The sequence below is a fragment of the Delphinapterus leucas genome, chromosome 18 (assembly GCF_059928025.1).
Source record: "Delphinapterus leucas isolate spDelLeu-1000000601 "Yukka" chromosome 18, BTC_Dleu_Yukka2, whole genome shotgun sequence".
Taxonomy (NCBI): Eukaryota; Metazoa; Chordata; class Mammalia; order Artiodactyla; family Monodontidae; genus Delphinapterus; species Delphinapterus leucas.
In genome coordinates, this window is record NC_143146.1 from 11,724,771 (window position 1) to 11,750,667 (window position 25,897).

Sequence of the window (25,897 nt, forward strand, 5' to 3'; positions counted from 1 at the left end):
TACAAAAGTAATGGTTAAAGGAAAAAGGAAAAAGGAAAAAGTAGATAGGAAAATTAGTTGGAACAATCTAACAGTCTACTAGAAATGTTTAAATGTCTAAAGAATAAATAATATCAAATATGTTAAGAAGATTAAGTTGACTTAAAGATAAATTTTAAATAAGATTTAAAACATATACACTAAGGTGAACAACAAGGTCGTACTGTAGAGCACAGGGAACTATATTCAATATCCTGTAATAAACCATAACGGAAAAGAATATGAAAAAGAATATATATATACATAATTGAATCACTTTGCTGTACACCAGAAGCTGACATTGTAAATCAACTATACCTCAATTAAAAAATTTTTTAAAAATACCCACTAAAGAAATCAACACAATAAAGGATATGAAAGGAAGGCAACGGCCAGGAATTAATGGGTGCAGGGTTCTGGGTGCTCTGAGTTTCAAGTAGGACCCAAATACCAACAAACACATTCAAGGCTCCCTGCAATGAGGTCTGACTAAATGACTCCTGGACACATTTGGGGTTCCACCCAGAAGCTGTGAGGGCACAGAGGCCCAAGTACTATCCTACGTCTCTCATCTCCAGTCCTACAAAAATTCAAAAGGAGACAATGATAAAGTACTCACTGCAGTGGGAAGAGTTCCTTAGAAACTGTATAATGCCAGAGGTGGGAAGCCCTTCGAGAAAGCCTCATCCAAATTCCCCTTTCTTCCAGCTGGGAAGAGTCATGATCAGAGAAAATTAACTAACTTTTAAAAACAATAACTCAGCTAATTAATGAGTAGCACAGACAGACCTCTTGCACTGTTATTCACTCCCAGTCTGAAAATTCCCAGGAAAAATATGCTGCAAAGAAAAAAAAGGTATTTCAGGCAGGAGAGAGACAATGAGAACTAGTACTTGGTGTCTAAAACATGTGCTTTGCACAAGCTATAAGAAAGAGATGATTCACAGATAAGAAGAGATGATTCATAGATAAGAACAGATGATTCACAGATGAGATGAGACTCAAGGTGTTTAAAAAAAATTACTCACGGAAACAGCTTAGAAGAAGCAGATAGCCTCAAACCCAGTTTTGCCAACTCAAAGCCTAAGCTTTTTTAAAGAAACCTCTTTCATACAAAATGTAACACTCATACAGAAAAACCCAGCATGCTGGAAAAATCCACTTGCTTCTTTTCTCTTCTCCACCCTGCTCTGTTCCTGAGGCTGAGGGTACAGGTTCCACCCAAAGGCTCAAGGGCCCCCTGGCTTCTGCTGAGTTCTGCTAGCGCCTCAGAGGACATCTGGGCAAGGAGGAGCCTGAGGCCAGGGTACTTACTCCCCTTGTTCCTTGTTACTTCACACTTACTGTTTCCAAGGCAGCCGACTCTCCAGGGGTGACCCCTCCAGGTTCTAGTAACCTCTCCCTTCCTTAACCTCTTTGGGCCTAAAGGTGGTGGGCACAACAAGGAAACGGTCCTGCCAAAGGTCCCTCTTTTGTCACTAGGTTCCATTCTTTTGTCATTAGATCTTTATACATAAGCCCTTGAATTATTCTAGTTTAAGTGTGCTGTTTTCTATTGAGACCCTTATAGATACAAGGGCAAAACAAAAATAGATTAATGAATTATCACAGAACAAACACTAAAATAATTAGCACTCAGGTCAACAAACAGAACTTCCCAGCATCCTGGGAGCTCTCCCGTGTGCCCTACGTATTACATGCTCCCAAAACCCTATGCGCGAATCCCTAAACTCTTTATTTCAGTTTGGTCTGCTTTCTGAAATTCATATAAATGGAATCGTACAATATGAATTCCTTCACGTCTGGCTCTTTTCACTTAACAACATACGCACAAGGTTCGCCTGTGTTGTTCCATGCGCCTTCTGTGTGATTCATTTTGATTGTGAAAAGCAGTCAACTGCTTGTCGACACAACTGATCTATCCACTCTACAGTTGCTGAACATGTGGGTTGTCCCTAATTTGGATTGATTAGAAATAATGCTACTGTGAACATTCTTATCTCTAACTCCTGGTGCACAGGAACACGCATTTCTACCTAGGAGTGGAATGTGAGTCATAGGGTGTATGCATCTTCATTTTAGTACTTAATATCCAACTGTTTTCCAAATTTAAGCTCCCACCAGCCAGGCGCAAGAGTTCCTGGTTGCTCTGTACCCTCACCAACACTTTTCTTTTTTTTTAAGTAGATCTTTATTGGAGTATAATTGCTTCACAATACTGTGTTAGTTTCTGTTGTACACCAAAGTGAATCGGCCACATGCATACATCTATCCCCATATCCCCTCCCTCTTGCGTCTCCCTCCCACCCTCCCTACTCCACCCCTCTAGGTCGTTGCAAAGCACCAAGCTGATCTCCCTGTGGTATACTGCTGCTTCCCATTAGCTATTTTACATTTGGTAGCGTACATATGTCGATGTTACTCTCACTTTGCCCCAGCTTCCCCATTCCCCTCCGTGTCCTCAAGTCCATTCTCTATGTCTATGTCTTTATTCCTGCCCTGCCACTATGTTCATCAGTACCATTTTTTTTCTTAGATTCCACATATATGTGTTAGCATATGGTATTTGTTTTTCTCTTTCTGACTTACTTCACTCTGTATGACAGACTCTAGGTCCATCTACCTCACTACAAATGACTCAGTTTCGTTTCTTTTTATGGACAAGTAATATTCCAGTGCTGGCTGAGTATATATAATGGAATACTACTCAGCCAGCACTTCTTGTTGTTAGTCTTTTTCACTGTAGCCATTTTGGTGAGTGGGTAGTAACATCCTTATTATGGTTTTAATTTTCGCTTCCCGATTACTTATGAGGTTCAGCATACTTATACATGTTTACCAACCTTTTGGATATACGCATTTTTGAGTGCTTAAAAGTCTTTGGCTCACTGAATGGCAGAGATCTCCCTCCCAAAATTAAACTTACAGGCTGACAGAATCCAGTTACAAAATCTTTCCTTGGGAATATCAACTCATTAGTGAGAAACAGGGAAAGGATGGTCTCTTCCCTCAGAAGATTCTTTTGCTACAGATCAAATTACTATTCTGATTATTCTCTATTAAGTAGGACCAACTTCAACAAAATTTACTAAAACAAAGTACAATACCATAATACAGAAAGAGTACAACACAATCTCACAATCTGAGACTCCTGAGTAAATATCCCTGGGTTACACCATCCATACAACTATTGTGTCCTCAACATACTTTGCTGTTGGCATAATGATTAAATTCAGCGAAGCATGTAAAGCACTTAGACCTCTGCTTAATGATTGTTCACCTCTGATAATACAGATAAGAGTAATAGCAGAGATAATAAAAAATCCTAAGTAACTTTTTAAACCAACAAACTTCAACCTATAGTCATGGAGTTACTTTTTAGTATACAGATGCCTGATACTAAAATTCTCCATCACACACACCAGTATACAAGTTTGGATTTAAGTAACTCAATAACACACCTCTCATTTCTTTACCAATCCTGACTCTCCACAATACCTTTTTCTTCTACGCTGCTACTTCACCATATTACTAGATATTTTCCCCTAGAAACTCATCTCCCTCTACATGTCTCCTTTAACTGTGAGACCAGAATCTGTAGGAGGTGGCCATGTACATCACAATAACCAGAGAGTTCCAATTAATTGGCTGTGCCTGGGGACCACTGAATGGCTCTCCACGCAGTTAGTGAGACGTCACCCTGCAAACTCTTGGCCTGGGATTTCGGTGGGTCCAGGAATGATTTCACTGTCATGTTGATGCCTTCTCCTAAGATCCTCTAAGTGAAAGAATCTTTAATATCTTTAGGGAACTCTACTTTGATTGCCAATTTAGATCAATTTTTAGAATTAATTATTTTATTTTTAGAATTATCTATCATTTTGGTTATCTGGGTTCAACTTGCTTGCTGTGAGGTAAGTAATCATCTGATGGTCCATACGTCTGTAAAATTGTGAAACTGAACAAAAATTGCCAAGGAAAAGGAATTTGGGAAATGTTAAATTTATAATACAATTTAGGAAATCAAGTGGAAAGGAGGTCCATACTAATTTGGCTATAAGACTACAGGTGTAAGTTGCTGGATTTAAAATAAAATAGATTTAAACAAATAGTATCTCAGTCTTCTTTATCCAGAAACCACTATTCAATATATCTGCCCCTCAAAAAAAAAAAAAAAAAAAAAAGAGCAGTAAGTTTAGATGCAAGCTTGAAAAAGAAAGGGGTATGGCACAAAGATTCCATAAGATCAAAGTGGGAGACCGTCAGGGCCAAATGATAAGATTTTCACCCTAGTTCGGGGCTTCCCCCATGTCCCTCACCACCTCTCCTTTCTGGGGACTGGCTGTCTACCAACTGCTCTGGCTGTGTGTGCTGATGGCCACCTGAGCTGGGAAAGATAAACAGTAACTACAGTGGGCCCCTCATCACAATACCAGTCTGAGGAACTAGGATAAGCCTCACTCACACTTGCTGAGGTACAGAGAAATGTGTTAAGAACGAGAAATACAATTTTATCTGTGGCATAGACAAATCTCTGATATAACATCATGTTTTCTTTTTTTTTTTAATATTTATTTATTTATTTATTTGGCTCTGTCGGGTCTTAGTTGTGGCGCACAGGCTCTCTAGTTGTGGTGAGCGGGCTCTAGAGCACATGGGCTTAGTTGCCCCACAGTATGTGGGATCTTACTTAGTTCCGCGACCAGGGACTGAACCTGTGTCCCCCGCACTGGAAGGTGGATTCTTAACCACTGGGAAGTCCCAAAGAGCATGTTTTTATAATGGGGATTTACTGTGTCTATTAACAACAGGAGAGGCCACAACAGTGAGAGGCCCGCATACCGCAAAAAAAAAAAAGGAGCTAAAACAGATGACTTTATAAAGTGAAGGAAACTCTGTGAAATCCCTCTTTTGCAAGGTGAAAAATTTCTTTCATTCATATCCCAAAATAAGTAAGGAAATTAAAGCTGCATGAATATTGGTCCCCGAATGAGATAAGCTCCTCTATTTGAATAAAAATTTCATTAGGTTCAAGTATTAAAGAGGCAAACCAGACACTATAAAAGTTTAATTCTTTTTTTTTTTTTTTTGCTACGCGGGCCTCTCACTGTTGTGGCCTCTCCCGTTGCGGAGCACAAGCTCCGGACGCGCAGGCTCAGCGGCCATGGCTCACGGGCCCAGCCGCTCCGCGGCATGTGGGATCTTCCCGGACCGGGGCACGAACCCACGTCCCGTGCATCGGCAGGCGGACTCTCAACCACTGCGCCACCAGGGAAGCCCCAAAAGTTTAATTCTTAAGTTGTTTACTTACTTGCTGCCAAATGGTTTGGGGGAAATTTTTTTTTTAACTGTAATTCTTTTCCAACATAAAATTACTGTGTGACGAGTCACGAGCACAGACAACAATGCTAAGTGCTGCAGGGTCATGGAGAGAAGGACAGTGGGTCTTGCCTCCAGTCTGCCTTGTGACTGGTAGGTTCCTCTCACATTAGCAAGTCAAAGTGTCCCTGATGCTGACACTGGGCTCAGTAATTCGACCCTCCATTTCTTCACCTACTTTTTCAGTCACACATTCAACCAGTATTTACTAACTGACTGTTAAATACATACATATACAACACATGCAAACCCTTAAGGACCTCAATGTAGTGAAGGATAAAAGGCAAATAAACTCCCAATAATAATACAAACACAAGCCACTACAGGGTAAGAATCCAGTGCTAAGGAACCTTACAGGGGCGAATAATCAACCAGCTTCAGGGGTCAGAGAAAACTTCCTGGGAAAGGCAGCACCTAAGCTAAAATTTTTAAGATAAATAGCAGCCGCCCAAGCCAAGAGATGGGAGTGCGGTGGGAAGGAATGTCACGGCTGTTGGTGGAACAGCCTGTGAAAGGCCAGGAGTAGGAGATCCCGTAAGGCTAAGATGGAGAGAAAGGCGGGACCCACCTTCAAGCTGTGCCCCTGGGTACCTCTCTCTGAGAGACTGGCAGGTCAGAAAAAAGAATCTCCCTGTGTACAAGGGGATTTGTCTTAATGAGATATATGCCTTCCCTGTGCCTGTTGATTTCAGCAGCACAGAGAACACTAACCAATACTGAATTTTAGAAGACCTGTCACAGGCTATATGAAATTAAGGCAATGAAAAGATTGGATCTGCAGATAAGAGGTTCCTATCTCCAAGGGAAATATCAAACTCCTAGCCTGCATATGAAACATAACTCCATGTATAAAAAACTAATTACTGTAATTCAGCAATGAGCAGATCATGTCTAGTGAAGAAGTCAATGTAACCACCTCACAACGGGAAGTCTTTACAGCAGCTAGGGCAGAAAGGGGAGGGCCCTGAACTTGGCACAGAAGAGGCTGGGCCTGGTGGTCTGAGTTCTGCAGCAAGTCACTGGCCCTCTCTGGGCCTCAAATCCTCATTTACACAAGAAATAGTTGCTGTGGCTGTTGCTTGTGCTTCTAAAACCCATTACTCTGGCATTAACATAATCAAAGTACTTTAATCACCAAAGGAAAGGATTTAAACAATTTATAAGTCACAGATTTACTACGGTTTTGTCTGAGGAAAAAAAAAAAAAGGAGCATGTGCCCTCAAACTGTCTTAAATTAAAACACCAGTTAAGTTCATGTACCTTTTAAAGGCTGATAAATCACGCATAACCAAGTATAAAGATAATTAAAATTTTAGTACAAGCAAATGAAATTATGATTTTTTTTAAAGAAAAGAGAAAGTAAAAACTTTAATGTAACTAGGCAGGCACGCAATGATTGGGGTTGCTCACTTCCCTTTTCGTTGGTCTCACTTCCCTTCTTAGGTTAAAATACTCCTAATATGTAAATTATTCCACTAAAGACTTCCAAAGTTCTTAACAATTTGTAGGGGTGTTTTTGCAAAAGGAATTACTTCTAGACGTCCATGTGACAGAAAAGGGATATGAAGCATTGGGGACTTAATAAATAAAGCAAACCAAAGTAGGTAAAGGTATATGCAAAGCAGAAGCAAATAATTGAGGGTCCCAAAATTTCTACCATTTAGAAATGGTTTAGGGCTTCCCTGGTGGCGCAGTGGTTGAGAGTCCGCCTGCCAATGCTGGGGACATGGGTTCGTGCCCCGGTCCAGGAAGATCCCACATGCCGCGGAACGGCTGGGCCCGTGAGCCATGGCCGCTGAGCCTGCGCGTCCGGAGCCTGCGCTCCGCAACGGGAGAGGTCACGACAGTGAGAGGCCCAAAAAAAAAAAGAAATGGTTTAGCAGTAAAAAGTGGATATTCAATGATTTTAGGAACTTTGTAGTAAAGGGTTAACGCTGTTTGGAAGTTACCTACTAGGTGCCAGGTTAGCCCTTGGACTTCTCTGGTTTAGAGTCCTCAAAATCCTACCAGATGGGTATTATCTCTATTTTAGCACTATAGAAACTAAGCAGGAACAAAGGCTCAGAGTGCTTAAGTAACTAGACAAAGTCACACAGCTTAGAAACTAAGTTATACTATGAATTCTATTCAGCCAACATCAAATCTCATTCTCTTTCAACAGATGATGCAGACTTTAAGCACCAAGTAAACAAACTCAAGACATTTTCTCCTTTCTGTATGATTCTCTTAAATATAGGCCATCATTTCATGGGGAGCTTATGCTAAGCATGACTTCATAAACAAATCATTTGTGAAAGAGAAAAACCACATCCAGGGCAAAGTCATAAGTTGAAAAAGCCTTATTTCAGAGAGTACTTCCTGAAAGAGACAAAGCAGCAATTACAGCTGAACAAGTACCAACTCCTATACCGAGTATTATATTTGAAACAACTTCTTAAAGCAACAGAAGAACCTAAAACAAAAGAAATACAGCATTTCTTAAATATACCATTTCTAGAAAGAGCTATTTTAACACAAGCAACTCAAAGAAATCCCTTTTACAGAACTGGGTATACCGAGAAATGTTCCTCTCAAACACAGCCTTTTGATGGACAGGAGGTAAGTAGCATTTAATTAACTTCATCACAGATTATCAGAAATAATGCTGTACTTATTTACTAAATCTCAAAATCCTTGTTTTATTTTAATAATATATTACTGAAACTATGTTGGTGGAAGGACCCTCAAATGGGATATACTGTCATCTTCCTACATTATTAACATGCTGTTTCATTTACTTTCAATACTGTTTTACCTTAATAGTAAATGTAAGTTTTTTAAACTTAAAGAAAATGTTGATACAATAAATCATAAATATCTTTAGGAGTCTTTGTCACCTGGTTTCAATTACATTGTTTCACAGAATGTACTTAAAGTCTTTTAAGAAAAGACTAGCTAATCATGGAATCTAAAGCTTTTAAAATGCTGACTTAAAAGCAATCACTTTTCAATATTTATCCAAAAATTTATCCGTGTGTACAGAGTACAGTAACCTGTATGGTAATGCCTTTAAAACACATGCATCACACGTATTTTAGTTAACCTTAAGCAAATGAACACAACTGTTGGTGACATAAAGTCAGCTTGAACCCAATGAGGGGAAAAAGATTTCCTCAAAAATGGTTTGTAAGTAAGGAATTTATGTGACAAAATTCGGGAATAAGGATGGGTGGAGGGAGTTCTGATACAAAAGAAAAAAGGATACAAAATGTCATTTACATTACAATTTTTACTATTTAAAAATTCATGGAAAGTTAATAATGAGTTAAGTCTCTAAAATTATTTTCCTTTGTATGATAATACTAGAGAGTTAATTTTTCTATGTAGTATTTTTCTCATTTTAGAGAAATTAATATTCTAGTCAACACAATATTTGGAAATTTTAATAAATACAGGCTTTTAAATATATAGAATTCTACTCCAAAATCATATTTAACCTAAATATCTGGCAAACTCGCTACAGTCAGGAAGGTAGGAAGGGAAGAAAGGAGGGAGAAGAAAACAAATTCATACCTTGTGTTTGTCCTCAGCAACTGCTCAAATTAATTTTAAATTACAGCCCATGATGCCACTACCAGATGGCTAACCTCCCCCAGTTTTCACTAAACAGAGACTCAGGGCTGAATGAGAGAGAGACCATTCTGCAAAGTGACATTTTTGAGGGAAACTTTTCTTACACCTCCATATTTCAAGGGGGATGCCACAAGGTTCCATCTCTTTGTAGCGAGTCTATTTTTAAAATCACTGTTGTTGATGTTATATCGTGGGTGATAGAAATTTCACACTGAGGGGGGTCACAGCTAAACTCCCTTCCAGTAGAAATGGGCATTTGGGGGGGGTGGAAATTAGTTTCTGCAAACACATAAAGTTACTGAGTGACTTCTTACTAATAACTATTTGTCTTTGATATTCCTTTTTTAAAATTAAATTTGACAAATAATACTTACGCTTCTGGATCTCGGTAGAGTGAGGGCATGAAAGTTACTATACTAGCAATATCTTTTTTTTTTTTTTTAGATAGGTACTTTATTTAATTAATTTATTTTTGGCTGTGTTGGGTCTTCGTTTCTGTGCAAGGGCTTTCTCTAGTTGCGGCAAGCGGGGGCCACTCTTCATCGCAGTGCGCGTGCCTCTCACTATCGCGGCCTCTCTTGCTGTGGAGCACAGGCTCCAGACGCTCAGGCTCAGTAGTTGTGGCTCACGGGCCTAGTTGCTCCGCGGCATGTGGGATCTTCCCAGACCAGGGCTCGAACCTGTGGCCCCTGCATTAGCAGGCAGATTCTCAATCACTGCGCCACCAGGGAAGCCCATATACTAGCAATACCTTATTCTCAAAGTGTTGCTCTCCGTGCACCACTGCAGCAGTGTAATCCGCTTCTGGGGCACTGGTAAACACCATCTGGAAGACTCAGCATTAGGCACTCCCAACTGTGCATTAAAAACTAGCCCATCTATTGTTTTAAGAGTCAAGTTCTTGTGGGACTTCCCTGGCAGTTCCAGGGGTTAAGACTCTGCACTCCCAGTGCAGGGGGTACGGGTTCGATCCCTGGTCGGGGAACTAAGATCCCTCATGCCGCAAGGTGTGGCCAAAAAAAAAACAGAGAGAGTAAAAGTTCTTGATCTGTATACCATGGCACAAGACACTGCTGTTTCTAGACCTATGATAATCTAGAGAGAACATAATACTATGAAGAAGTGTTTGCTACTTAAAAAAAACAATATGGTTTAATGGCCAATTAAGCAAGCCTTCATTGACAAACTAGAGAGTGCTTGCTCTGGGTCACCCTGCCAAAGTTTCCTTCCTTCACTTATCCATCAATTCAGCAAATATTACTTACTGAGTATCTACTATGTACTCATCAGGCAGTGGGGATTTAGCAGTAAAAAGGAAAAGTTCCTGCTCTCAAATAAGAATTACTGTGAATATTCAGTAAGCAACCAGTTATATGGTTTTTTTATTAGTTTTCTAATACATAATTTATATATTAAAATTATATTTAATGAGTAAAAATTCATTATTTGGACATTACTAATCTGGGTTACCAAATATTGAAACAGAATGAAGATGATAAAAGGTGGCAAACTATCAATATTTTCTAAGATTCAAACTTCAGAATGGCCTTTCCCCAATTAGTCCCAAACAAAGGATACCTACCATAGGCACAATTGTTACCCAATTTCACACTACAGAGAGAAAATGAATACATTTGCCAGTGCATCATGACACACCAGACCATCTTAATACACTGATATGTTAGTACATATTAGTAATAATACCTAGGGAGTGTATTTCTTAATAAATACTAAGACACATATATTGACTCTATGACATAAAATACTGTCAAAATTAAAATCCACTGATATGCCAAGTCGAGTGTGAGAATGTTAAGCATTTATTTTTTCAACAAAGAGTTTTATTCCTCCTATTCTTAACTATTTTACAGTTTCTAAGTGTCATGCCCACAACAAGCTATAAGATGACCACCCCTCACAGTCAAGCTCAACCTGGCCCGTCTATCGACCCATATCCAGACGAATACAAAACAGCAGCCCTTGTCTTCTACAGCTGTATCTTCATAACTGGCTTATTTGTTAATGTCACTGCCTTATGGGTTTTCAGTTGTACCACCAAGAAGAGAACCACTGTAACCATCTATATGATGAATGTGGCACTACTGGACTTGATATTTATAATGAGCTTACCCTTTCGAATGTTTTATTATGCAAAAGGTGAATGGCCGTTTGGAGAGTACTTCTGCCAGATTCTTGGGGCTCTCACAGTGTTTTATCCAAGTATTGCTCTATGGCTTCTTGCTTTCATTAGTGCCGACAGATACATGGCCATTGTACAGCCGAAATACACCAAGGAACTTAAAAACACATGCAAGGCCATGCTAGCGTGTGTGGGAGTCTGGATAATGACCCTGACAACCACCATCCCACTCCTACTGCTCTATGAAGACCCAGATAAAGCCTCCAACCCTGCCACCTGCCTCAAGATTTCTGACATCATCCACTTAAAAGCTATTAATGCGCTGAACTTCACTCGACTGATTTTCTTTTTCTTGATTCCTCTGTTCATCATGATTGGGTGCTACTTGGTCATTATTCATAGTCTCCTTCACGGTAAGACATCTAAGCTAAAGCCAAAAGTCAAGAAGAAGTCTATACGGATCATTATCACGCTCATGGTGCAGGTGCTCGTCTGCTTCATGCCTTTCCACATCTGCTTTGCTTTCCTGATGCTGGGAGGGGAGGAGAACAGCTACAACCCGTGGGGAGCCTTTGCCACCTTCCTCATGAACCTCAGCACCTGTCTGGATGTGATTCTCTACTACATTGTTTCAAAACAATTTCAGGCTCGAGTCATTAGTGTCATGCTATACCGCAATTATCTTCGGAGCGTGCGCAGAAAGAGCTTCCGCTCGGGTAGTTTACGGTCCCTAAGCAACATAAACAGTGAAATGTTATGAACGGTCATTGCTTGTCTTCGATCTCTTTAAATTCACTTTTCTAACTTAGGGTCAGTGGATATTCTGTATGATATCATCAAGTCCCTTCTCTCCCGAAAACAAATAATAAACTTTAAGAACTCTTCCTCCTTTGTGAGATCTTATTACTGCGGCAGCATAATTAAATACACTAAAGTATTTTAATAAATTCATTATCTTTACTTTTAAAACCTGTATAAAACATTTTCATGAATTACTGGGAGAAAAGCATCCAATTCGTGTTTCATATTCAAGCCTTATCTAAATACATAGTTGACTTTTTGGATTTAATTCTATGTGCAGGTGAGTCATGATGTCAATCAGGTCAGCAGGCAAAATATTGGAGCTATTGTTTGAAATAATTTGATTGAATTATTTTCCAACTAGATGCAGCTCCCTTTGGGCTAATTTATACTCCGAATTGGTGGTCTAAATCCAGTACTTTGTATTCTAAACACCAAACTTCCATGATTCCTACACAAACAACTATGTTCAACTCATCACTGTTACTGCTGCAGAGCAAAATTTGCAGAAGCGAGCACCTGAGGGTGCTGTAAAGGCCATTGCCATCAGCCCCCACCTACTCTAAATTCATTTTCCTTTGGAAACAGACTATAGTCATTCAATAAACACTTACTGAGAGCCGAGTATGCACCAGACTCTACTTGAGACTAGTCGGGGGGGACCTCCCTGGTGGCGCAGTGGTTAAGAATCTGCCTGCCAATGCAGGGGATATGGGCTCGAGCCCTGGTCCGGGAAGATCCCACATGCTGCAGAGCAACTAAGCCCATGCGCCACTACTACCGAGCCTGTGCTCTAGAACCCACGAGCCACAACTACTGAGCCCACGTGCCACAACTACTGAAGCCCGTGGGCCTAGAGACCGTGCTCCGCAACAAGAGAAGCCACCGCAATGAGAAGCCCGCGCACCACAATGAAGACCCGATGCAGCCAAAAATAAATAAAATAAAATAAATAAGTTTATTTTAAAAAAGGACAATTAGTCCTGCCAAAGGGCAACAGGGTGCAGAAAGAAAACCAGCAGGTACGAGAATACAAATACATAGCATGTTAAGAAAGCTGAATGACTGACGGGGGAGTGGCTTGAAACATTGGACTGGGGTCAGATTATGAGGGCTTTGAAGGGAAAGAAACAAACAACAATATATGGGGTGGGGAGGCTGCTACTGCTAGGATGTCTGCATAGGTGACCTTACTTAGTTCCCTCCACTGCCCTGTGAATTACAGAGTATGAGCCCCAATTTACAGATGAGGGAAGTTGAGAGAAGTAACTTGCTCAAGATGACACACAAATAATACACGGCAGAGCTGGAATCTCAGGTAAATTGGTCTATGTGATGGCAAAGCCTAAGCCATCTGTACTATTCTAGACGGCCCTAATGCCACCTTGAAGAAGCTTGATTTTTATCCTGAAGAAAATAAGGACTTAGAGGTTTTTAAAAGGAAGATTAGCATGGTCAAACTTGTATTTTAGAAAGATAACTTCTGAAAACATTGCATGAAATACTTTGGAATTGATAGGAAGACTAGTTGGAGAATTACTGCAAAAACCTAGGCAAGAAAAGACTAGTTAAGACTGGGATAATGACAGAAGGAGTCAAGGAGATGCGATGAAAAGCTGACTTACATAGGACTTCGAATGAATAAAAGTCAGTGCCCTACGCCACTGATGAGAAGAGGGAAAGATTTCCAGCTTGGATGACTGAGTAGATGAAAATGCCACTAATTAAAATATGGAGTACAGAAGGAGGAGGAGATAAGAGTGCAAAAAGAGAGGTGATCAGAGGAGGTAAGAGCTTCTGAACATGATGAATTTTCCTTGAGTCTTAGAAGTCACTAGGAAATATGACTGAAGAAAGATCAAGAAAGCAATATGGACTGGAAATAGAGAGCTGGGAAACAAATAACAGATGCTAACTGTAGTTGAAGTCATGGGGGTGGACGCGACGGCACAGAGAGAGCACCTGGAGTAAGCTTGAGAAAGGAGCTGCAAAGAGTAAAGGAGGTCAAAGAGGACCAGGAGAGAGTAGTGTGCTAGGATTCAGGCGAGCAGGTTATTTCATGAAATAATGGGATGTCAAAAGCATTTAATGTGCCACTGAAAGGTCAGATAAGACAAGTGAAAACAAGCCACTGGCTTCAGAAATTAGTTGGATACTGGTGACCTTTATAAGAGAAGTTTTAATAGTGGTGAGGTTAAAAAAAGAGAGAGAGAGAATTAAATAGGAAGTGAAGAATTGCAGGAAGTGCAGGTAAACTTGGCATTGATGAGAAAGAAAAAGGTAAGAAGACATTATGTGGAAAACACTGCAAATTATAAAACACGTTGACTAAAAAAGTTTCCTCTCCTGAGTTTTTGAAGCTTTGCTTACCATCAAATAAAAGATATATTTACAAAATGCAAAGTTTATTCAAGTAAAGATTTAGGTTCCAAGAAGTCTATGTTTGAGAACGCGTCAAGATTCAAAAAAGCCATATTATAATGTTTCATGATTTAAAAGGAAAGAGAAATATATCCTCATTCAGGTGATGTCTGAATTAACATTCACACTGTCTTTCAAAGGGGATCCTATAACTTTTGAATTTACTCAAATTTTCAATTCTTGCTACTAGCTAAGATTTAAAGCCTTCTGGCCTTAAGAATTAGTAAAAACATTGCCACCAACTTCAAAATTGAATCAATCTTCCTTATACGTACCAGTCACGATTCCATAAAGAAATAAGTGTCATTCATTCAAAGAAATAACTGTCATTCAACTCTATGTGCAATAGAAAAAAAAAAAGTCATCACACAAGGGGACGATGTAAATAAGAATTAAAAGCTATGTTACTACCCATCCACTAAATTTATTCTAACACAAACATACACGATACACATAACCCTTCTACAACTCAGTAGGCCTTATAAAGAACCAAAAAGAACTGGCCTCAATGAGAAACGTTAGGGGAAAACTAATGATTTAGTAATGCTACTTCTTTTCTGAATCAACATGGAATCATTCCTAATGACTACACTATTTACCACAATAGCAGAAGAGTCAACTTAAACTTCTTAGTCTAACTGCAATCACAACCCGTAAAACTAAAAAACTGCATAATTATGACACAGAACTTTATGTGTCTCCATTAAAATATTATTCAGGCCGCAGAGCGGCTGAGCCCGTGAGCCATGGCCGTTGAGCCTGCGCGTCCGGAGCCTGTGCTCCGCAATGGGAGACGCCACAACAGTGAGAGGCCCGCGTACCGCAAAATAAATAAATAAATAAATTAAAAAAAAAAAAAATATTATTCAGAATCATACATTATTAAGACAACTAAACATCAATACTCATGCCAATAATTCAGTAAATCCCACGAAGGGCAGCTATTACCATAAATATTAACAATGTAAGTGTGAGAGCTATAAGATCACTAACCGTATTTTAAAAATAGAGATCCAAAGTGAATCTAAATCAAGGTACTTGCAATAGCCTAACAGTTCTCAAAAATATATACTGAAAATTAAAATAAGGCTGAAGTTAGTACACACAAATTTTAAATATATGTTACCTTTATTTTATAGTATCTCATATCTTAAAAACCGTCTCAGAAACTTAATTCAGAGATGCTTTAAAGGCATTTATATGTGCTAACAACTCTGCTCCTAAATGCCAATTATTTCATAAATTAATACATGTTTTCTCATTTTGTTTTTAAAGAAAATCAACACAATATGAAAGCACAGACACTCTATGAGTTAGGTTGCCCACTGCAGATTGGCTACAAAGTTATAACCTATATACTGATTTTCTTTTACCTTTGGTGGAAATATATAAACAATATAATTTAAGAAAAGCATCATTCTTCAGAAGCTTAACTTCAGACAAATAAATTTTGTTTCCTAATCTAATTAATTAAATTTTGTATTTTTATGTTTAATTAGTTAACAAAGTTACAAAGACAAAATTTCACTATGAAAACACAATTCTGTCTTCAGGACCAGAAGAGAAAATTCATTAAAAATTCTCTAAAATATGAGATTTGAAAGCTAAAAAAAAAGAGTGAGTGTAAAACAGATTCTGTGTCAAGAACATAATGAAAATGTTAAGTATACACTGGAATTTTTACATATAAAATCAATTTTACTATATCTAAAAGTTTAAAATATTCTCTTACTGACTTTCATGTATAATAATGCTTTAAGTCAGATTTAAGTAGTTATGAATTAAGCTAATATTTGAGAGCTACTTACAATCCAGACGGCAAATTCCTGGCTGCAGTGATACCAAAGGAATACCGCACAGCTTCAACGAGGATAAAGTCACCCACCGCCGACAAAACCCAGGAACCCAGCAGAAAGGACTAAAAATAAAACAGGAAGAACATTATAGAGAGGAGTCTTCTAAAAATAAACTAACATTTATTTAATTAGAACCAGCTCAGATATATATATATTTTTTAAAGTTTGTTTTTTATTTGAATAGACTTTTCAAAGTGAGGGAGTAAAACCATATTGGTCAAATGTATTAACTTCCATAATTTCTAAGTATGTTGAAGAAAAGATATTTATAGCATGACTTATTTTTACAACAAACCATTAAGCAAAATAAGTGATTAGAGTTTTATTAAAATAAAAATCCTTATTAAAATGGTTATTGCTGGGCTTCCCTGGTGGCGCAGTAGTTGGGAATCTGCCTGCCAATGCAGGGGACGCAGGTTCGAGCCCTGGTCCAGGAGGATCCCACATGCGCAGAGCAGCTGGGCCTGTGCGCCACAACTGCTGAGCCTGTGCTCTGGAGCCCGTGAGCCACAAGTACTGAAGCTCGCGTGATTGGAGCCCGTGCTCCGCAGCAAGAGAGGCCACCGCAATGAGAGGCCCGTGCACCGCAACGAAGAGTGGCTCCCACTCGCCGCAACTAGAGAAAGCCCGCGCGCAGCAACAAAGGCTCAGTGCAGCAAAAAAAAAAAAAAAGTTATTGCCCACTCACACTGATATTATTACCTGTTATCATCATTATTATTTTATTATGCTAATCGCTTAAATTTAAATTTTTTCTTTGGTTAATGTCCATGTTCCAAATCAGACAGAGGATCATGTAATAAAAAGATAATTGTTAATGAAACACCAAGCTTAACAAAATAAAACTATTTAAAAACAAGAAAACAGAAACATTTTTTTCTATAACCTAAGTAGCAAAGGGAAAATACATAAAAACTTACTGCAAATTTTCTGCTTCCATATCTTCTTTCAAATATCCTAAAATTATAAATAAGCAGACTACTGCAGAAAGTATCTTTCAAATCAAGGCAAATTATTCTTCCACAAATCAACCTCCAAATCTAGATGGGGATTTAAAAAAGAATAACAAATAGGAGTAAGATTTGTTCAGGTCTCTTCCTTGGCACATTTATTATGTTTACGTTATACTGCTTATTTTTAATACTCTAAGCTCAGATTCCCCAAGGTAGAACTGAAACTCTCCATATCTCTGTAGCAGCTCTTAGAAATGCACACTGAGGGCTCCTTAAGAGGTTCTGCCAGGAGAGTGTGGCTATTTGCACTCCTAGACAGAGGGTGACTGTCCTCCATCCAGGCAGGTCCCACCTCTAGAGCACAAATGCCCACAAAGTGGTGCAGGAGGAGGGGACTGTGGCCAACTTAGCCAGGTGAACCAAATTAACCCCCCAAACAGAAAGGTACCAACTCAGGGCCACAGGGCCCTGACATTGCCTTACAGCAGTGGTTCTCAGGGCTGGCCATATGCTAGAATCCCCTGGGGATCTTTCTAAAAAAGTACACCAATGCCCAGGCCCCACCACTAGGCTCCCTGACTCAGCTGGTCTAGGGTGAGGTCTTGGCATCAAAAAAAAAAACCCAAAAAACAAAAAACAAAAAACACTTTATGTAGGTGATTCTACTGTGCAGACAGGATTAAGAATCATTGTATTACAGCAACTGAAATCATACTGAAGCTCTATTATATTCCAACAGAAAGCAGCAGTATGGATAAATAACTGAATCACAGGAACTTGGCAAAGCCCACCTAAGCAATGGCATTAATGACATCCCTATGAAGAAAAGATGTCAGTGCTCAAGAATGGATTATCATGCTTAAAATGGCTAATCAAGTATTTAGCAAAGAAAAGTGGCAGGTTATAACCATAATTTGCACTAACACTCTCTGATATTGTGATTTATAATAAGAAATATATTTTGGTCTTTGCCATTGGTATTTCCAAAGTGAAGAAAGCTATAACGGTGTCTTTTGTCATGTTAATGAGGTGACTTTTGGAAGCACCTAAGAATGGGGGCTGGCTTCCAGGGGAACCAACCTTGTGATTAGAAGGTCGGAATTTTCAGTCCCACACCCTGACCTCCGGGGGAGGGAGAGGGGCTGGAGGGTGGATCAACTGCCAATGGCCAGTGTTAATCAATCCTGCCTATATAATGAATCTCCATAAAAACCCAAAAGGACAGGGTTCTGAGAGCTTCCTGGGTGATGAACATGTGAAGATCTGAGGAGAGTGGGGCTCAGAGAGAGCACGGCAGCTCCACACCCTTTCCCCTTACCTTGCCCTATGCATCTCTTCCATCTGGATGTTCATCTATATCCTTTAATAATAAACTGGTAATCCAGTACCTAAAATGTTTCTCTGAGTTCTGTGAACTGTTCTAGCAAATTAATTGAGCCCAGGGAGGGGGTCGTGGGAACTCTGATTTATAGCCGTTCGGTCAGAAGTCCAAGTAACTACCTGGGCTGGTGACTGGCATCTGAAGTGCGAGCGCAGTGGGCAGTCCTGTGGGACTGAGCCCTAACCCTGTGGAATCTGATGCTCTCTGGGAAGATGGCATCAGAACTGAGTTCAACTGTAGGACACCCAAGTTGGTGTCTGAGAATTGCTTATTGTTGGTGTGGGGAAATCCCTGCCAAGCTGGAAATGGTACCGGAATACCCCTTTTGCACTCCAACTCACAGACAAGACCCAGCACCAGCATTTTTCAGGTGATCAACCCATAAATCTTGAAAGCCACAGACTTCTGCTCTTCCCACCAGCAAAAACCCAAGAGAAATTTCCTACTTGGTTTAATTACCACTATAAAAGTAATTCACAGACTCTCAATCTATTAGAGCTGAGAGAGCTTAGCTCCTCTAACAGATATTCAAACTGAGGCAAGTTTTTGAAAATGTTAAGTATGCACGCTAATCATACAAAAAACAGATTTAACATTGTTTAATTCTCTTGAAATTAAAAGTTGCATTTCCATGAGTAAAAACTGAAGCTGAAAAGAAATGTGTAAAAGGAAATACTGCAACTGCTTCATTATAATCTGCTTTGCTGAAATTATCAATAAATACAACTAGAGAAGTTACTTGTTAGTGGAATATTAATAATAAATAATATTTCTTACAAATTTAGAGGCTTTGAGAGACTAAGAATGGCAGGAAGAAAGGCAAATCAAAGAAGTCCTGCCTTCTCCCCTCCCAGAGGCCAGTGGAGCGGAGCTCACCTGGAAGTCGTCCTTGACTGCCTGAAGGTCATACACAAAGAACCTCTGGCAGTGTGGAAGGAGGAGGGCCAGCAGGAGGGACAGGGCACTGGGGACCAGTAAAAGACCCTTGGACACAGGTGCTTTGTCTGGAGGGAAAAACAAAACTGCTTTCAGAATGACTGTCCCTAAGATTTTAAAAACCACACAACTGAAAAGCAAGAGAATTCACTTCTTTTGAATTAGAATGAAGACAAAGTTCACACACTCTGGAATTTAATTCTTATTAACATATATTTTCAAAACATCTTCCTGCAGAGGTAAGTGATCAAAGGGCACTGGAAAACAAGCGAAATCGGCTGATGGGGGCTTCACTGTCATCTGGCTCTTATACGAGACCAAACCAAGTTTACTTCCATGGAATACCTTTTTAGAAAACGGTCACCAAAGTATAGAGAAATAGACAGGGGAGTATGTTTTCTATCAGACTGACCAGTTAGCTCCTGAGCATGACTGGGATTCACATACATAAACATTTACTTTAAGAAATTTAAGAAGCGGTTAAAAGTGCTAACATTGCTGCCTGCAGTGGTCTGCTGAGATTTTCCACCACAGGCACCCTGGAGCCTTGTCTAAATCTCACGCAGAGGAAGAGCAACGAACCATGGCAGCTATGGTAGCCCTCTGCAGTGGGCTAGGAAGGAGAATGTTAACGCACTTCGTAACGGCTGCTGTCTGCCTCACAGATTCTGGGGCTCATGCAGTGCTGTGGAGAAGTTGTTCACAATATAAACAGGTAACCAGCAATGAGGACCTGCCTGTTCCAATGGAAAATCCTTATAAGGAGCCTCTGAAAAAATCTATCTTGTGTGGAAAACGTGTAGATTATAAGAATGTACAGCTTTTATCCCAGTTTATTTCTCCATTTACTGGATGCATTTATGGAAGGCACATAGCAGGTCTTTGTGGGAAGAAACAAAAAGAAATCACAAAAGCAATTAAGAGAGCTCAAATAATGGGGTTTATGCCAGTTACATACAAGGATCCTGCATATCTCAAAGACCCTTAAGTTTGTAACATCAAATACAGGGAGTAAATTCTATAAAGTTATCATCAATAAATTTATTTTACAGTTGTGTGGTGGTAATACTGGCTCAGACTGTAAGATTTAATAACCTTTGAGTAGAGAAGTGATAGGCTAAATCTTATCAAACTATAAAATATTATGTTTTTAATTCTTAATAATTTGAAATTATATGAGGAAAAAGTGTTTCAAGAGTGAAGTTTCCTCTCCATATCAGAATGTTCATTAAGTAAATCAGATTATTTAAAATGTTAATACTTGTTACATTTTCCATACATATGAATTAAAAAAAGGTACTATGGGATTTTCACTTAAAAAAAAAAAAATCTCACGCAGACTTCAAACAACAGCTCAGTTCCCACTTCCTTACATCAGTCTCTCCCATTTTAGCCTGAGGGGCTCTTCCCCCAACCTGCATCCCCGTTTCCAGGTACTAGTTGAGGAGTCAGGGTCTGGAACCTGTTTTGCCTTCCCGACTACATTAAAGATTCCCGAGGGAGGCCACCTGCCTTCTCTTCTCTATGTTGGCCATAAAGCCTAGCACAGCTCCTTGAGGGAATGAAATGTCCAGATCATCAACAGGCAAGACCACAGGAAAGCGTCACAGACACTTTCAGACAGAGACATTCTCATATTGTGTGAGGTGCACTTCAATGGGGAGTGAATCTACTAGTTATGGTTGATAGTGTGGTAATTGCACTTGTTTGCGTATATAAAAATAGCCCAACTACTTCCTCTCTGGTAAGGTCTTACAAACAGCTAAACTGGAACCATCGGTAAAGTGGCTGCATACTATTTTCACGACCAAGATGCAATCAAGGCTCCAGGGAATCTAAGAGCTAACGGAGCTCCCCGCCCCCCAGAAAACGGAGTCCCCACCACCTAGTACCCCAAACGTACCGGAAAGCACCGTGGTTGTGAGCCTGACCAACCTAAGTCCTAACGCGAGCAATTTCAGCCTGTTTTCCTCACCTGTAAAATGAAGATAAGAGACACTACCTCAAGAGTAGTGAGAAGTGAATAAAGAATGAATATAGGGAAAACTGCTCCAACCACCGCAATCACAATCCCAGGAGACTGGGCCTCCTTGGTGAAAGGCAAGCTCCTCCCTTATTATTCCGACAGGACCGAAGATGGAGCAGAGGTGACAGATGTGCACCTTGAAGGTTTCCTCCTTCAACTTGGACTTCACCGATCCTTGTGAAATGGGTCCCATTATTTATTCATTCCTGCCTCTTCCTTGCTGCCTGCATGATTCCACTGTAGGTTCATGGTCTCCAATCTCAAACTGACACTCTCCACTGACCAGCAATGCTACTGCTCTTCTCTAGTAAGTGTGCTCTCTCCTCAAACCTTCCTGCTCCACACTCCCAATGGCTTACATGTCACCATATGAACAAATGAATGGTTTGCTTTGGTATTCTCACTCATGTCTCTACAATTAATAAGCACCTACTACTGCAGACCATGCATTATCCTAGGTCCTGGGGTATAGCAGCAAATGATGGACAAAGTCCCTCCCCTTGTGGTACCTACAGTCTAGACAGCAGAGAAAAGAAAATACACAAAGCAAGGTAAATATCATGTCAGATACAAATAACTGCTATAGAAAAATTAAGCGGGGTAAAGAACGAGGCTGTGTTACCCACCATGGATTTCCTGCTCTCTTTTCAGATAAAAGATAGGACTGCTACCCACCCACGCCTGCCCCTAACTGAAGTGGCATATGGCAATGTGACTTGCTTTGGCCAAGTCAACATAGTAGATGTCACTTCCAGGCAAATACTGGAGAGCCAGTGAATGGCCTTTCCCTTGGCCAATGATCAAGATGGTGGCTATGCTACGAGCCGGACGCCAGAGTTCAAGACAATACGGAACAGGCCCTGCCAGGCGACTCACAATGGAGGGACGCCTGCAGTAAGAAACAAACCTTGTCATTTCAGGTCCCTGACATTTTAGAGCCGTTTGCTACTGCAGCATAACTAGCCTATCCTGGTTTAGGGGAAAACATAGTGCTAGTGGGGAAAGAAGGGTGCTCTTTTTCATAGCATGATTAGAAGGTCCTCTGACAAGGTGAAATTTGAGCAGACACCTGAGGATGTGGGCCTTGCAGATATCTGGGGAGCAGTATTCTTGGCAAGGAAAAGAGCAAGTCCAAGTGCTGTGAGACAGGAACATACTCAATACGATCAAGAAACAGTAAGGCTGCCAAGGCAGCTAACAGCAGAATAAGTGAAAAGCAGAGAGGCAGGATATAAGGCCAAAGAAGTCGAGGAGCAAACAGTGTAGAACCCTATAGGCCATAAGGACTTACTTTCCTTGGAGAGTGACAGGATGCTCTTGGGACGTTAAGGAAAGGAGTAACATGATCAGACATGTTTTCAAAGGATTGCTTTGGTTGCTAAATTGAGAAGAGATTATAGGAAGGCAAGCATAGAAGAAAGGAGACCAGTTAGGAGGCTATCATAATAATCCAGACAAAAGATGATGATGGCCTGGACCAGGGTGGTTTGGGTGGGGGTAGTGAGAGTGGTCAGAACTGGGGTATGTTTGGAAGGTACAGCAGGCAGGATTTGCTGACTAACCGGGTATAATGTATGGGCAAATGGAGAAATCAAAGATGACCCAAAGTTTTTGTGGCGAGCCAGAACTGCTGCCAGTTCCTAAGATGGAAAATTCTGTCACCCTCGCCCTTACCATGCCTACAAGATCTGGGCCCACCTTGCAAACTGTTCCCTAACCCCCATCTCCACCCCCCACCTCCTAGGGCTCTACCCTTTATACCAATGCTGCTCAAAGTAACTAGTCCACAAGCTGTTACCAGTCCAGAGTGAGAAAAGAACGTGAACCAACACACTATGTCCTGCAGGGAGGAAGTCCTGCTATGAAAAAAATATCACCTGTACTGAACACGTGCTCTGCTCAAATGTCACCTTATCTGTGGATAGCCCCATGTAATTCTCTATCCCCTTTGTTCTGGTTTATTTTTTCACAGCACTTATCAACAACTGACTTATTAATAGTGATTCACCAAATCTATGATTCAAACTGACTGTAAGATATACCATTATTTTAGGTGTTACTAAAAAAGAAACACTGTCAAATAATTCTAAGATGGCATCAACTGTAAAGTACAACCCAATATTAGAAACACTAAAATGTGAAAAAATGCAATTTGGAATCAAGAAATACATTTCTCTGTGTATTGTCCATCTCCCCATCCTCAGTCCCCACTAGAATATAAGCCTCTTGAAGGCAACAATTTTGTCTGTGTATGTTCACTGCTGCAGTATCCCTCATGCCTATAACAGGATCAGGTCCATAAAGGCAGTCAACAAGTGTTTATCTAATGAAAGGTGACTGATATATAAGAGATGCTCAATAAATACTGGTGAAAGCAACCCACGCATCCATTGATGGATAAGTGGATAAACAAAATGTGGTATATCCATACAGCAGAATATAATGAATTATATTCAGTCTTTAAAAGGAAGGAAATTCTCACATGCCACATCATGGATAAACTTTTTGGACATTATGCTGAAGGGAATAAGCCAGACACAAAATGATAAATACTGTATGATTCCATTTCTATGAGGTACCTAAGGAGTCAAATTCAGAGACAGGAAATAGAAAGGTGGTTTTGAGGGGCTGGGGGGAGAGAAGAATAGGGAGCTGTTTAGTGGGTATAGAGTTTCAGTTTTGCAAGATGAAGAGTTCTAGCGACAAATGCACAACAATGTGAATGTGCTTAATGCCATGGAACCACACACTTAAAAATGGTTAAGATGGCAAATTTATGTTATGTGTATTTTACCACAATTAAAGACTAAAAATAAATAAAATATTTACTGAATTAATAATGGATCCTATTTATACAATCATTTTAATTCTGTCTAGGACTAAACCCCTAAAAATACAGACCTGATTACTTAACTCAGATAACACTACCATTAAGTCCTCCTCTTAAGATGAGCAAAAATCAGATCCCAAAAACCTATAAGGAAAGTAACAGATAATATACAATGGTCCAAGAAGTCCCACATCACAGGACAAATATACAGTATTACTACGGACAGCAGAATTTACCGATTAACTCAAGATCTGTACATTTCGCCATATGAAGTTTACCGCAAAACAAAAAAAGAACTTTAAATTATTATTAAATTCTAGTTAACAACATGTATGCTTAAGTGTTTAGAGATAAAGTGACTACAACTTACTTTGAAATCCACCAAAAAATAAGACAAACTGATGAAACAGAGAATGGATATTTAATAAAGCAAATATGTAAAATGTTAATTGCAGAATCTAGGTGGTAGGTATATGGTGTTCATTATACCATTCTTCAACTGTGGAGGTGGGCAAATAGTGAATCACAGAATATGAGAGCTGAGATAAGACTTCAAAATACATGAAGCAAAAACTTATAGAAACAGGTAAATCCACAAATATAGTAGGACTCTTCAGCACTCCTCTCTCAGTAATCAGTAACACAAGTAGACAGAAAATCAGTGTCATGGACTGAAATGTCCCCCGCCCTCCTCCAGATTCATATGTTGAAGCCCTAACCCCCAATTCGACTATATTTGGAGATAGGGTCTTTAAAGAGGTAGTTTAAGGTTAAATGAGGTCACAAAGGTGGGGCCCTAATCCAATCTGTTCTTATTGGAGAAGGAAGTGGCACCAGGGATGCACACATACAGAGGAAAGGCCATGTGAACACACAGCGAGAAGACATCTACAAGCCAAGAAGAAAGGCCTCAGGAAAAACCAAACTTGCCAATGCTTGGATCTTGTACTTCCAGTCTCCTGACTTGTAAGTAGATAAACTTCTGTTGTTTAAGCCAGCCACCCACGCTGTAATACATTGTCATATCAATCAGTAAGACTATAGAAGACTTGAAAAACAATATAAATTTGACCTGATTGACATTTATAGTATACTCCACCCAACAACAAAAAATTACACATTTTTTTTCAAATGGATAAGGAACATTCCCCAAGACAGACCATATTCTGGGCCATAAAACACACCTCTATAAATTTAAAGAAATTAAAATCATACAAAGTACGTTCCCTGATTACAACAAAATTAAACTAGAAATCAACAACAGAAAGATGGATGGAAAATCCTCCAAATACAGCTGACCCTTGAACAACACAGGTCTGAATGTCAAGGGTCCACTTATACAATTTTTTTTCAATAAGTACATACCACGGCACTACACAATCCATGGCTGGTTGAATCCACGGATGCGGAACCATGGATATGAAGGGCCAACTACAGAGTTATACTCGGATTTTCGACTGCATGGGGGTCAGCACTCCAAACACCCACATTGTTCAAGGGTCAACTGTACTTGAAAATTAAACAACATACTTCTAAATAATACC

At 39.8% G+C, this 25,897-nt stretch overlaps 2 protein-coding genes and 1 pseudogene across 2 annotated transcripts in view; 2 read left to right on the forward strand and 1 right to left on the reverse strand.

The window, feature by feature from the left end:
- UBAC2 (UBA domain containing 2) overlaps positions 1 to 25,897 on the reverse strand; it is a 155,960-nt gene that overhangs the window by 111,991 nt on the left and 18,072 nt on the right. Inside the window, exons 2-4 of the mRNA XM_022576852.3 lie at positions 19,438 to 19,565; positions 17,148 to 17,267; positions 16,180 to 16,289 (exon numbers count right to left, since the gene is read on the reverse strand). Of these exons, the coding sequence (XP_022432560.2) occupies positions 16,180 to 16,289; positions 17,148 to 17,267; positions 19,438 to 19,565 (358 nt within the window). The remainder of the gene's footprint in view (positions 1 to 16,179; positions 16,290 to 17,147; positions 17,268 to 19,437; positions 19,566 to 25,897) is intronic.
- GPR18 (G protein-coupled receptor 18) lies at positions 7,770 to 12,034 on the forward strand. Its single transcript, XM_022576859.3, has 2 exons — positions 7,770 to 7,995; positions 10,881 to 12,034. The coding sequence occupies exon 2, from the start codon at positions 10,893 to 10,895 to the stop codon at positions 11,907 to 11,909; it is 1,017 nt and encodes a 338-aa protein (XP_022432567.1). The 5' UTR covers positions 7,770 to 7,995; positions 10,881 to 10,892; the 3' UTR covers positions 11,910 to 12,034.
- LOC111176434 (small ribosomal subunit protein bS18m pseudogene) lies at positions 20,043 to 20,512 on the forward strand (annotated as a pseudogene).